Source organism: Elephantulus edwardii, unplaced genomic scaffold (assembly GCF_000299155.1).
Source record: "Elephantulus edwardii isolate Elephantulus edwardi_28Jun2011 unplaced genomic scaffold, EleEdw1.0 scaffold00263, whole genome shotgun sequence".
Lineage (NCBI taxonomy): Eukaryota > Metazoa > Chordata > Mammalia > Macroscelidea > Macroscelididae > Elephantulus > Elephantulus edwardii.
The window spans coordinates 1330299-1341664 of NW_006400013.1; the positions used below are offsets into that span (position 1 = coordinate 1330299).

An 11366-nucleotide genomic window follows, 5' to 3' on the forward strand; every position below is an offset into this window, starting at 1 on the left:
GGACACATCCCTGGCGTACACCCTTCCCAATTTTGAACCATGCAGTGTTGCCCTGCTCTGTTCTGACGACTGCCTCTTGGTTCAAGTATAGGTTTCACATTAGCACGGTCAAATGTTCTGGGATTCCCATTCTTCTCAGAGTCAGCCAGTTTGTTGTGATCCATGCAGTCAAATGCCTTTGCATAGTCAATGAAGCATAGACATTCCTCTGGTACTCTCTGCTTTCAGCCAAGATCCATTTGGCATTAGCTATAATATCCCTTGTGCCATAGCCTCTTCTAAATCCAGCCTGCACTTCAGGCAGTTCTCTGTTGATGTGCTGTTCCAGTCATTTTTGGATAATCTTCGGCAGAATCTTGCTTGCATGTGATATCAATGATACTGTTTGATAATTTTCACACTCTGTTGGATCACTTTTCTTTGGAATGGAACAAATGTAGATCTCTTCCAGTCAGTGGGCCAGGTGCTATTTATAGTCTATGAAAACCCATTGGGAGGTCAGCTGTGAGTTGGTTCGAACTCGACAGTACATAACAACAACAGTCCTTGATAAAGGAGCATCTGGGAGGAATAAACAATTGCTACACTGCTACTAAGTGAAAGGGAACTCTGGTGGCTTAGTGGGTAAGGAGTTGCACTGCCAACCCAAAGGCAAACAGTTCAAATTTACTAGCTGCTCTGAGGGAGTTAGATGGGCAATGTTCTGCCATGCGATTTACAGCCTCTAAAAGCATATTGGAGGATTAGCTATGAGTTAGTTCTGACTCAGTGGCAGTAAGTGAGTGAGTAAGTGACTAATTGAAATCTTCACCATTTGAGCCAACCTAGAGGCATTCAGAAGAATAGCCTGGATATCTGCTTCCAGATGGTCAGTTTGTAAAATACTAAGAAACATAGTTCAAATCTGCAGTAGATGGGGTTGCCATGTATCAGAATTGACTTGATGGTAACTGGCTGGCTAGTCTTCTATGACAGGGAGATCATAGTTGGTATTGTCCATAAAGCTGGGGTGGCCCGGTTGTCTACTAGGCTATTCAAGGATCAGAGTCTCACCCAGGATGAAAAATGGAGAAGACTAAATCCAGGGACCTGCTGTTGTTAAGTCCTCAATCTAGTGATCAATGGCATGGTACAAAGAGAATTGGGTCTTTGCAGCTTTATAAAGCTCTTCCGCTTATAAACATCACAGACTTCTGCTTCTAAATTCAACCACTTGTGAATGGGGTAGGAAGAAGTGGAGAGAGAAGGATGTCCTCAAATCACACAATAAAGCTCCAACACCTGTGTCTGAAGAAACTCAAGGTCCTTCATTCACCAGATGGCCCAACAGATCTTTCCAAGTCTTATGTATCAACTCATCCAAAAAAAATCATCTTTCCATGGCCCATATTATTTTCCTTCCTTCTATATAACTGCTAACAATCCTCAAACTATTTTAAAAAGTCATCATTCCTTCAACGCATTTTCTGTCTGTTCCAACCTGGTTATCACTGCCTCTTTCTCTGAATTCTCAGTCCTGCTTATACTAAACACCTGGAGAGCAAGGATATGTCGTCCTAATGTTTGAGTCCCAGAAACCAGTGCCTGCCTGCCTGCCTGCCTGCCTGCCATAAAGCAGGTACTCATTTGAACATGTTGAAAGAATTGTCTATTTCATTTAAGAACCATTTAATGAGTTCTTCACTTATGTTCAAAACTGAAAAATCTTTGTGATGGAGTCAGAATTGACTCACAGCTGACTCTCTAGTGGGTTTTCAGCAGCTAAAAATAGCATGGGAGGAGACTGGCCATCCTTCTCCTGAGAAGCAGCTAGGGATTCAAACCACCAGACAGTTGCCGTTTTTGGTTTAGAAGCAACTGCCTCCACACTGTGCCACCAGCCCTCTCTTCACTCATGTTACATATAATGTTGTTGTTATTGTTGTTGTTATGTACCATCAAGTGGTCTATAACTCATAGCTCTGAACCCTGCTCTATCCTGAGCCAATATTATTGTCTCTGACAACCTATCCCCATTACCCCAGTCTCTGATTCAATCCATCTTGTTGAGGGTTTTCCTCTCCTTTTCTGTCCCTCCACTCGCCCAAATATGATATCCTTCCCCGAGGATTGATCCCTCCTTGCAACACGCCCAAAGTACATGAGGTGGAGCTTCAAAATCCTTGCCTCCAAGGATTGCCTGGTTTCACCCTCTAGCATGAACTTTTTTTTTTTAGAATGAACTTTTTGTTCTCCTAGCAGTCCATGATATATTAATATTCTTCTCCAACACCACAGCTCAAAGGCATCAATTCTCCTTCTATCATCCCTAGTCATTGTCCAGCTTTCTGATGCATAGTACATAATTGCAAGGACCATGGCCTGGATCAGGTGCACCTTAGTCTCCAGACTGACATCATTGCTCTTCTATATAATAGGGAAGGGGGGAATCAGTAATCCATAGTTCTTCAAGGAGTTTCTCTAGTTCAGTTGCTTCATTTTACAGATGACAAAACTGAGGCCCAGAGAGAGGAAATTATTTCCCCACAGCCATTCAGCAGTCACATTTACTGAGCACTTGCCATGTGCTTAGGGCCTCTGGTGGATAACCAAAAGACTATGCATCTCCTGAGGTGATGATCCCCCAGCAGCTCCTAGAGAGAAAGATGGGCCATCTCCTGTAGGTCAGCATCGACTTGATAGCAGTGGATTTGCATTTGCCATGTGCTAGTGCTCCTTACTGGGCTTGAGTGTGTCAGAGATTGTGAGGATGCTACAGGATAGGACAGTGTTCAGATCAGTTGTTCACAGGGTCACTATGAGTCATACTCGACGGCACCTAACAATGACACAGTTCCTTTTCATGCACATCAGAGAGCTGGACAATAAATAAGGATGACAGAAGAATTGATGCCCTTGAGTGGTAGTGCTGGAGAAGAGTACTGAATATCCCATGGATGGCCAGAAGAGCACATAGATCTGTCTTGGAGAAGGTGCAGCCAGAGCACTCCTTGGCAAGATGTTGAGGCTTCGTCTTTTGTACTTTGGACAGGTAGCGGGTGAGAATATTCCTTGGAAAGGGACATCATGCTTAAAAAGATGGAGGGTCAGCGAAGGAAAGGAAGACCCCCAAAGAGATGAATTGACATGGTGACTTCGGCAATGAGCTCTAGTGTGTTACAGATGATGAGGATGGAACAGGAAAGGCCAGTGTTCAGGTCAGCTGCACATAGAGTGGTTGAGTCATACTGGACTGCATCTTAACAAAAACAGTAACAGAGAAAATGGCTTTCGTTTGTTTCATTTTCATCCCTATAATAAACTGAAGGAAGAAGAATTTCTAACCCTGCTTTACAGTGGAGAAAACAGATTTAGAGAGATTGGAACATGGCCAAGGACACTTTACAAGGATATCACCAGGCGGGCTTGGCTCAGCCTCTAACTCCTGAGTCCCTGCCCCGCTTGGTGCTGGGGAATCAGCTCCCTGCAGTCGATATGTGTGAACGTCGACCACAGGCCCACAGGCCGGGTGATACATGACGAACAAAGGACTTTGATGAATGTCTGGGCCAGTAGCCCCTGTGCACACAAATCTAATGCTCTGAAGGTTGGGTCAGTGTGTCTTTTCTTTCCTAGACAGTTGAGTTAGTGGAAGAAACCTGATAAAATCCCACAGGGGAACTCGATCGTTCCCTGAAGGATTTACAAGTTGTTTGGCCTGCCTAATCTGCTCGGATGCCGTCCGGGGAATATTCAGTAACCTTATAGTACAGATTGTGAATTATTCTCTGAAAACTACTCACAAGACCCTCACCAGTTCCGATTCAACCAAGGCATTGGCCTGCCCCTCTTTTCCTCCCACCAACCCAGCTCTGGAAATAGCAAGGTAGGAGGAGTTAACTGGAGCGTGGGGAGGGGAGGCCTTTCTGCCTTGTCAGCCTAGCTCACCCAGAGGACCTGGGTCTGTTGCTTCTTCGGGGGCTCCTTAGGGCTGTGGATAAAGTGACTTAGCTGGATGACATACGTCCCATGCTCGTGATAGTCTGGCTCCTGAGGTTGAAAAGAGCCAAACTCCTTAATATCCGTGCAAGAAAAGTCATTTAAAAGTTGGGTTATCGGACATTAGGATTTATGGGTGAATAAATTGCTGCAGAGGCTATTACTTGCCAAGTTCACTAAGTGGCTGGTGACAGAGACAAAAGGCCACGCTAAATTCTGCGTCCCCCTAAACTCCTACTGCCACCCAACCAGCTAGACCCATTCGATCCTGAAGTCAGTAGAGTCCTGAGCCCCCAAGTATTTGTCTTTCTCTCCCCTCCGACAGAAGGGCACGCAGAAGACAAGTTCCACATGCCGTTCTTGCGTGTGCCCCGGGTTTCTGACGCGCACCAGCAAGATTCCCCTCCAACCCCCAGCCTTCTTCTCTGCTCTCTCTTTTTTCTGCTCTGCTGGAGTTTCTAGAGCGAGAGGGCCCTGGATGCCACCTGGCGAGCTAGGAGCCGCCCGCGGAGGCGCTGGGCTGGTGCCGGGAGACCTCAAGCCTCTGCGCGGGGTGCGGCGGTTGCTGGGGACCCTTCTGCCGAGCGCACCGGAGTCTGACTGTTCCAGAAGGAGAGGCATTCCCACTGTCTGGCTCGTACCCCTAGTAACTTCCCACAGCTCAAAGCGGCGCGCCTGATACCCTAATGGCCAGAGAAGGCAGCACAGAGTGCAGAGGGCAGAGGCTGGGTCCCAACGAGGCCCGGGAGCCTGCTCTCTGGCGCGCAGGTTTGGAAACAGGGCGGCCTCGTCCGGCAGCCGCCTGGGTCCCCATATATAGTCATATCTACCGTCAACTGGGAGGCCGGCAGGCGGCAGCGAATGGGCGAGCGGTCCCGGCGGGAGGAGGGGGGAGGGGACTGGGCGGAGGGAGGAGAGGGGGAAAGGGGGCCGGAGGAAAAAGCTTTTCCAAAAAAGTATTGGCTGTCTTGAGGAATGCGGTCGCCCCCTTGGGAAAGTACTTATCAGGGAGCCGCCGGCCTCTCGGACCTCGCACTCCGCCTCAGCCGCCCGTCCGCGCCCTCGTCTCGCCGCTCCGCGCCCGCGCCGCGCCCCCTCGCCCGCCGCAGCCCAGGGGCCCCTTGCCACCGCCACCATGGACGCCATCAAGAAGAAGATGCAAATGCTCAAGCTCGACAAGGAGAACGCCTTGGATCGAGCTGAGCAGGCGGAGGCGGATAAGAAGGCGGCGGAGGACCGCAGCAAGCAGGTCTGTCTGCGCGCCCTGGGCGCCCGCGCTCGGCCAGCCGGGGCTCCGAGCTGGGCCTGGCGCCCCTTTCCTGTCAGTCCGCCCCCCGGGGTTCGGGGATACCCCTCCAGGGGTGGTGAGGGATGCGTGATTGGGAAGAGAAGGGGCAGAGCGAGGCGAGGCCTCATTCTAACTTTTTTGTCTCTTTTGAGCAAACTTCCCTTCTCTCATTCTCATCGCGCGCAAGTCCTCAAGGCAATTGATTCTCAAGATTGGGGATCTTATTTTGGACCTGGGACAGAGGGTGGTGTGGCGGGGGGTCAAGTGACCCTAGCCTGGGACATCTGAGGGAAGGACAGGACGAAGGGTGCCTGTTCTGAAAGTGTAGGGAGTTCGTCCGGACTTCTGAGTGGATGCTAGAGGACCTAGCACTGAGATGAAGATTTGAGGGCAGAGGAGGGGCTCTTGGGGTCTTCTCCAAAGAACAAAGATGGAACAGGATGGAGGATACAGGGGCGTTTCTCTGTGCCCCCGAGTTCTGTGACCTTAAGTCCACTGAGAACTTGGCAGGACTCACCCGGGAGGTGGGGGGGGGGGGTGCTGGGCGGGCCAGGGTGGGGTTCCCGCGGGGGAACAACAGGAGGATCCCCCGATGGCCCTGGAACCCCCAACTCGGCTGCGCTCGCAGCCCGAGGAGCCCCAGCCAATCCGGCTTCCGTGTGTTGTGTATTGTGTGTGTGTGTGTCTGACACCCGGTCCGCGCCGGCCGTCCGCGCCCGCTCGCCGCTGCCCCCCAGCTCGAGGAGGACATCTCGGCCAAGGAGAAGCTGCTGCGGGCGTCGGAGGACGAGCGGGACCGGGTGCTGGAGGAGCTGCACAAGGCGGAGGACAGCCTCCTGGCCGCCGACGAGACCGCCGCCAAGGTACCGGGGCGCGGCGCGGCGCGCACACGAATCGCTAATCTATCTGTCTTCTCTCTCTCTCCCCCCCCCCTCTCTCCCTGTCTCTCTCCCGCTGTCCCTGTCCTTCTGGTTCTGTGCACCCACACCCCTCCCCTGCGGGATCACGCTGCCTGCTGCACCCCCACCCCCACCCCCCACATCACGGCCAACTCCCAGCTGGAAGATGAGCTGGTGTCGCTGCAAAAGAAGCTCAAGGGCACTGAAGATGAACTGGACAAATACTCCGAGGCTCTCAAAGATGCCCAGGAGAAGCTCGAGCTGGCAGAGAAAAAGGCCACCGACGTAAGTGCACGAACACAATGCCTCCCGCACCTCCTGCCCTCGTGCCCCCGTCCCGGGGTCACCGCAGAGGCCAGAGAGCAGTGGAAGAGGGTCCCCTCTTCCTGCTGGACACCTGCACACGTCCCTGCCATGGCCCAGAGCATGGCTGCCGCCTGCAACTGCTACGCACAAACTCGTTCATGTTTCATCCATTTCTATCTCTTTTTCTCCCTCTTCTTTCCCCACCTGGGGGTGGGGGTGGAGGTGGGTGGGGTGGAGAAGCTGGGAGAATAGAGCTGCTAAAATTGGACTTCGGTGGTGAACCTTGGCCTCCTGGTGGCTGAAAAACCCTATGATATCATCTGGAAGGTTTGTGCAGACAATGTTTGAGCTCCTTCATTTTATTTCCCCCCCCCCCTCCTTTTACTATCTCTGGTGAGTGGGAAGGCCTGGTTTGGGGAGGTAGGTCAAGTCAGGGTACAGTGGGCCTGGTGGCTTCTGAATAATTACATGGCAGTACTTTTAGCCAGAAGACTGAGCTTGATGGTGGAGCCCAGAGACTTGAGGCTTCCTACCTGTATACCCAAGACTCTAAACCAGTTGTCATCAAGTTGACTCTGACTCCTAATCATAAGCATCTAGAGAACAGTAGAACTGCTCCATAGGGTTTAAGCTGTAGTCTTTATGGATTAAAGCTCTCCCCTTGGAGTGACTCATCTGTGGGTTTGAGCCAGCAACCATTTGTGTGGCAGCTGAGCATATAACCACTTTGCCACCAGAGGTGCTCCCTATCTCAAGAAGGAAGCCTTAACCTAGCATGTAAAATCTGCTGGAAAGATGATACTTGCTTGGGTCTGCAGTCTGAGGGCACTAGATCCAGAAAGTAAGCTGCAAGTTATATATAGCTCAGTGCTTTATATGGTATAGTGAGCTGGCTGCCCCCTGCCCCTCCTGCCCGCCCCACCCCCACCTGTCAGCCCTGGGACAGCCCCCACATAGTTTCAGGGGTGATGCACAGGCTGTTGAAGCTCAGACAAGCACTTTGTCCAGGGCCCAGTGGAATCTTTTTAACTGAAGCACTTGCCTCATCTGCCACAAAAAGTCAAGCCAAGTATTAGCTTTCCAAAGGATAGACTTTTCGCGCTGTTAGAAACCATTTAAGCCTGGGGGCTTAAGTAGGCAAGAATTCTTTGGGAATTAGTAATATTTTAAGAATTTATGAGCATCAGGAAAAGTGATGTCCAGGAGTTGATCCATTAAAGGCAAGAGCAGAAATATTTGGTTAGGAAAGTAAAATGCCTATCACCAGGAGGGCCTGGGGTCTTGAAATCAGGACATTTTGTGTGTCACATGAGAGGCTAGAAATATATTTCTGGATGTGCTGTATAAATGAGAAATCCAGACACAAGTCATTTAGAACTTGATCAAGAAATCTTCTGTAAAAAATCAAGGTTCCTGGGAAAGGGTCCTTGAAAGAAAATGATTTAGTAAAAGCATTTAAGTTATAAATACCTGGCTTTAGAAAAAGAAACAAACAAAAAACCCAAAACACAAATCTAGTTCTGGGCCTGTTTTGTGTAATGGAGATCAGATGTCTGCTCTGTTTATGGTAAATCGAGGATGCCTGTCTCCCCAAAATTAACGTCTCCAGCAAGACGTTAATGTTGCTTTTTTTTTTTAAAAGTGCTTGATAGATCCAGGAGAGATATTCCTTATAAGGAAAAGAATGCAGAGAATTTGAAAATAGCCTAGTGAGACTGAAGGCAAGTGAAGGAGAAAAATGCTACTATAATTCTTAAGGGGGGAAAAAAGATAATAATTACAGTAACTACGTAGTGCAATCAGGTCTTTTTTGAAAAGTCTAGTTTAAGGGAGTGTTGGAATGGGGTGGGGCTGAGGAGAAAAGAGGCTATTTAAAGCCTTAGGGGCGGGGCTCTCAGGGGAGGGAGGTTCTTGAAATATGATTCTTTTTACTCTCAAAAACTGTCCCTAAATGGGGTGTACTTTTTTTTGGTAGTATAGGGATATTTTTCCCCTTTAAGTAACTTTGGGTTATTTGGGGCCTGTAAGAATATTGATGAAATCTTTAGTGACATTCTAATGTAGAATGATTCCTGAATAGTAAAAATAAAGATACAAAGAGGAAGAGACAGATGTTGGTAGAGATTATCTCCAGCTAGTTTACCAGCATACTTTACAAATGCTTTTCCAGAAATGGCCTCTTTCAGCCTGTGTTAGCTGCCACTATGTTGCCCCCACTCAGGGTATAACCCTGAGCACAATTGGCTTCAGCTGTTGTGAGCCACAGGGTTTTCAGGGACTTCTCAGTGACTGCCAGGCCTTTCTTCCTCCTTAACCTAAAAGACTATAATTCAGGTGGTAGACTACCAGACTGTTTTATTCTGAATTTGTTATTGTAATTGTCCCATCCATGTAGTCTGACTGCAAGATCCATCTCCTCTCTGGCTCCCTACTTCTTCCCCAAGAAGTATAAGCTATCTGATATTTACAATATCTGAGTGTTTGAAACCGCTTGTAATCTTTGCCTGGTAAACTGTTGTTGCTGTTATATGTTGTTGAGTCAGAAACAGCTCATAGATGATCCTCCAGTGTGTGAATGTTCAGAGGCTGTAAATTGCATAGATGTCCCATCTATCTCCTGCAGAGCAGCTGGCAGATACAAACTGTCAGCCTTTACAATGGCAGCCACAACTCTTGACGCACTAGGTCACCGGTGTGATTCTCCATCCAAGCAGAACCACCCGGAGAGTTTGCAAAACCTAAATCATTGGCTGTACTCCAGACTAATTAAATCTGACTCTTTCGGGGTTGGAGCCCAGGCATCGGTATTTTTAAATGCCTAGATGATTCCAGTATGCAGGCAAGGTTGAGGACTGTCCTAAACACTTGTATAATGACATCAGTCTGAAAATGAACTCACCTGAAACTGACCTTCCCAGGTGCACACAAAGCAGGATATTAAGTCACTAGTTGGCAGACTTAAGATATTTGCATGTGTCCGGCAGCTTTCCTGGCTCTTCCGGAATACCCCAGACCCTCACTCCCCATACCGTCAATATTGGAAACCCACAGTCTGAGAGTTTAGGGAGGATCAGTAATAACAGCCGGGTCGGCCCAGATAAACGGAATGGAAATAAAGCGAGTGGCTCCACCTACAGGATGTGAGGGCTCCTGCTGGCGCTTGTTGGAGTCCAGGAGTCTCAGTGGAAGCTGTGAGAATGCCAAAGAAAATGCGTCAGGAAAGCAAAGAGATGCATTGTTAAGGCTGAGGAGAAGGAAGCTTTGTCAGGCATGTGTTCCTTTTACTTCATTAATCCTAAACTGAAATCTTTGGAAATGGACTTGAAAGGCTGTATGTGAGAACGCTTAGGAAAGAAAGCCCTGAGACTAAGAAGGCAGTTTAAAATGTAACCCAAGGGAGAGTTTGCAGAAGATGGTTCCCAAGATGGTCCACTGGTGGCTTTCATCCATCCAGCTGTCGGAGGCAGCTCAAAGGATTCGGTAGCCTTCCATGGAGTCTCATCCCAGGTGGGTCCAGAATCAGTCAGCTTCCAGAAAATCTAAAACCAGAGGTTATAACTTCAGAATGAAATCTATTTGGTTCTTAGTGTGCTATAGTTTTTTTGACAGAAAAGTGAGCCCCACCCAGAGAGATTGCCTTCCCTGCCTCTTAAGACCAAAACCAAACTAGGTGCTCATTTGATTCCTACCCATGAGATGGATTTGACAGAGTGACTGGGATAGTAGGAGCAGGTGCGTAGGTGACAGGGAGATTGGCTCAGGATAGAGCAGCATTCAGAGCTATCATAGGCACCCCATAACAACCACATGGCTTCCCGTGAGCTCTGTGGAGGGAGGGAGCTCTGAGGTAAAAAGCTGTGCTATGCCGAGGGCACATGGTTCAAATCCACCAACTGCTTCTTGGGAGAAAGATGGGTAATCTCCTCTCCTGCTATTTACTACCTTTGAAAACCCACCTGTGGAGTCAGTTCTGACTCCACTTTACGCAACAACAATATGGCTTCCCGAGGATTTTAAAATATAATTACACTCTATGGTTTTCAGTGGCTGTGATCCTTTGGAACTAGATTGCCATGCCTTTCTTATTAGGTGTTATAGATTATCACCACCATTAGGCTAGAACCATCAGCCTTTAGGTGAGTGATCAAGCTTGTAACTATTTGCGCCACCCATAGTCTTAAGACAGTCCCTTATTTATTGGTTATAGATGCCCTCTGAGTTAGTTATTAACTAGGTGCAAGGTATTGTTTCAAACGTTTTACATTATTTCATAATCCTCACAGCTGTCCTATAGGGAAATGCTAATTTTAACCTTTAAAAAGAGAAATCAAGTTATTTGCCCACTTACACAGTGGGGAAACTACAAAGTTAAACCTAGAATAGACTTGAATTGAAACTAACTGAATTGAAACAGGAGGTTGAACCATTATACTATATATGTTCGTGCTTTTCACTTAATGAGCGGGAGGTGGGAGTTGCTGTTAGGATTCTGAGTTCTGGGAGTCTTTACAAACCCGGAACAGTAAGTTTGTGGTTCATTCTGCCCCCTAAACCTTTTGCTTTTCTCTCTACTGGGCTTGGGGAAATTTAAACTCTGAGCTAGCTGAGCGCTGCGGCGGACAGCAGGCGGCGCCATCGCCCTTAGCAACCAAGCCCGCTAACAAGGGTCACTCAGGCGTTAAGAGAGGACGCTGGGAGTCGAAGTGAAATCTCTTTTCTGGTGACCTCTCCCCCAGCAGCAGCCACCCCTCCAGGTGCCCCGGCCGCGGTCCCCTGCGCTGCCTCCCCCACGCCCTCCGCCCCCGGGGGCAGCCCCGCACCCGTGAGCATGCGCAGTGCCTGCGGCGACTGGCCAATTCCCGGGGTCCGCGGTGCGCGCCCCGCCCGCCTGCAGT

The 11366-nt window shown here is 49.0% G+C and overlaps 1 protein-coding gene across 7 annotated transcripts in view; it reads left to right on the top strand.

Moving 5' to 3' along the window:
* The first annotated feature begins 4904 nt into the window (after positions 1–4904).
* TPM1 (tropomyosin 1 (alpha)) overlaps positions 4905–11366 on the top strand; it is a 29901-nt gene continuing 23439 nt past the window's right edge. For 3 of the 7 annotated variants that reach the window (XM_006899596.1, XM_006899598.1, XM_006899597.1), the window contains exons 1-2: positions 5114–5227; positions 6325–6450. In XM_006899596.1, the coding sequence (XP_006899658.1) occupies positions 5114–5227; positions 6325–6450 (240 nt within the window). Of the gene's footprint in view, positions 5228–6003; positions 6130–6324; positions 6451–11366 lie in introns of all 7 variants that reach the window. The other 4 variants (XM_006899599.1, XM_006899600.1, XM_006899594.1 and 1 more) reach the window with 3 other exon arrangements.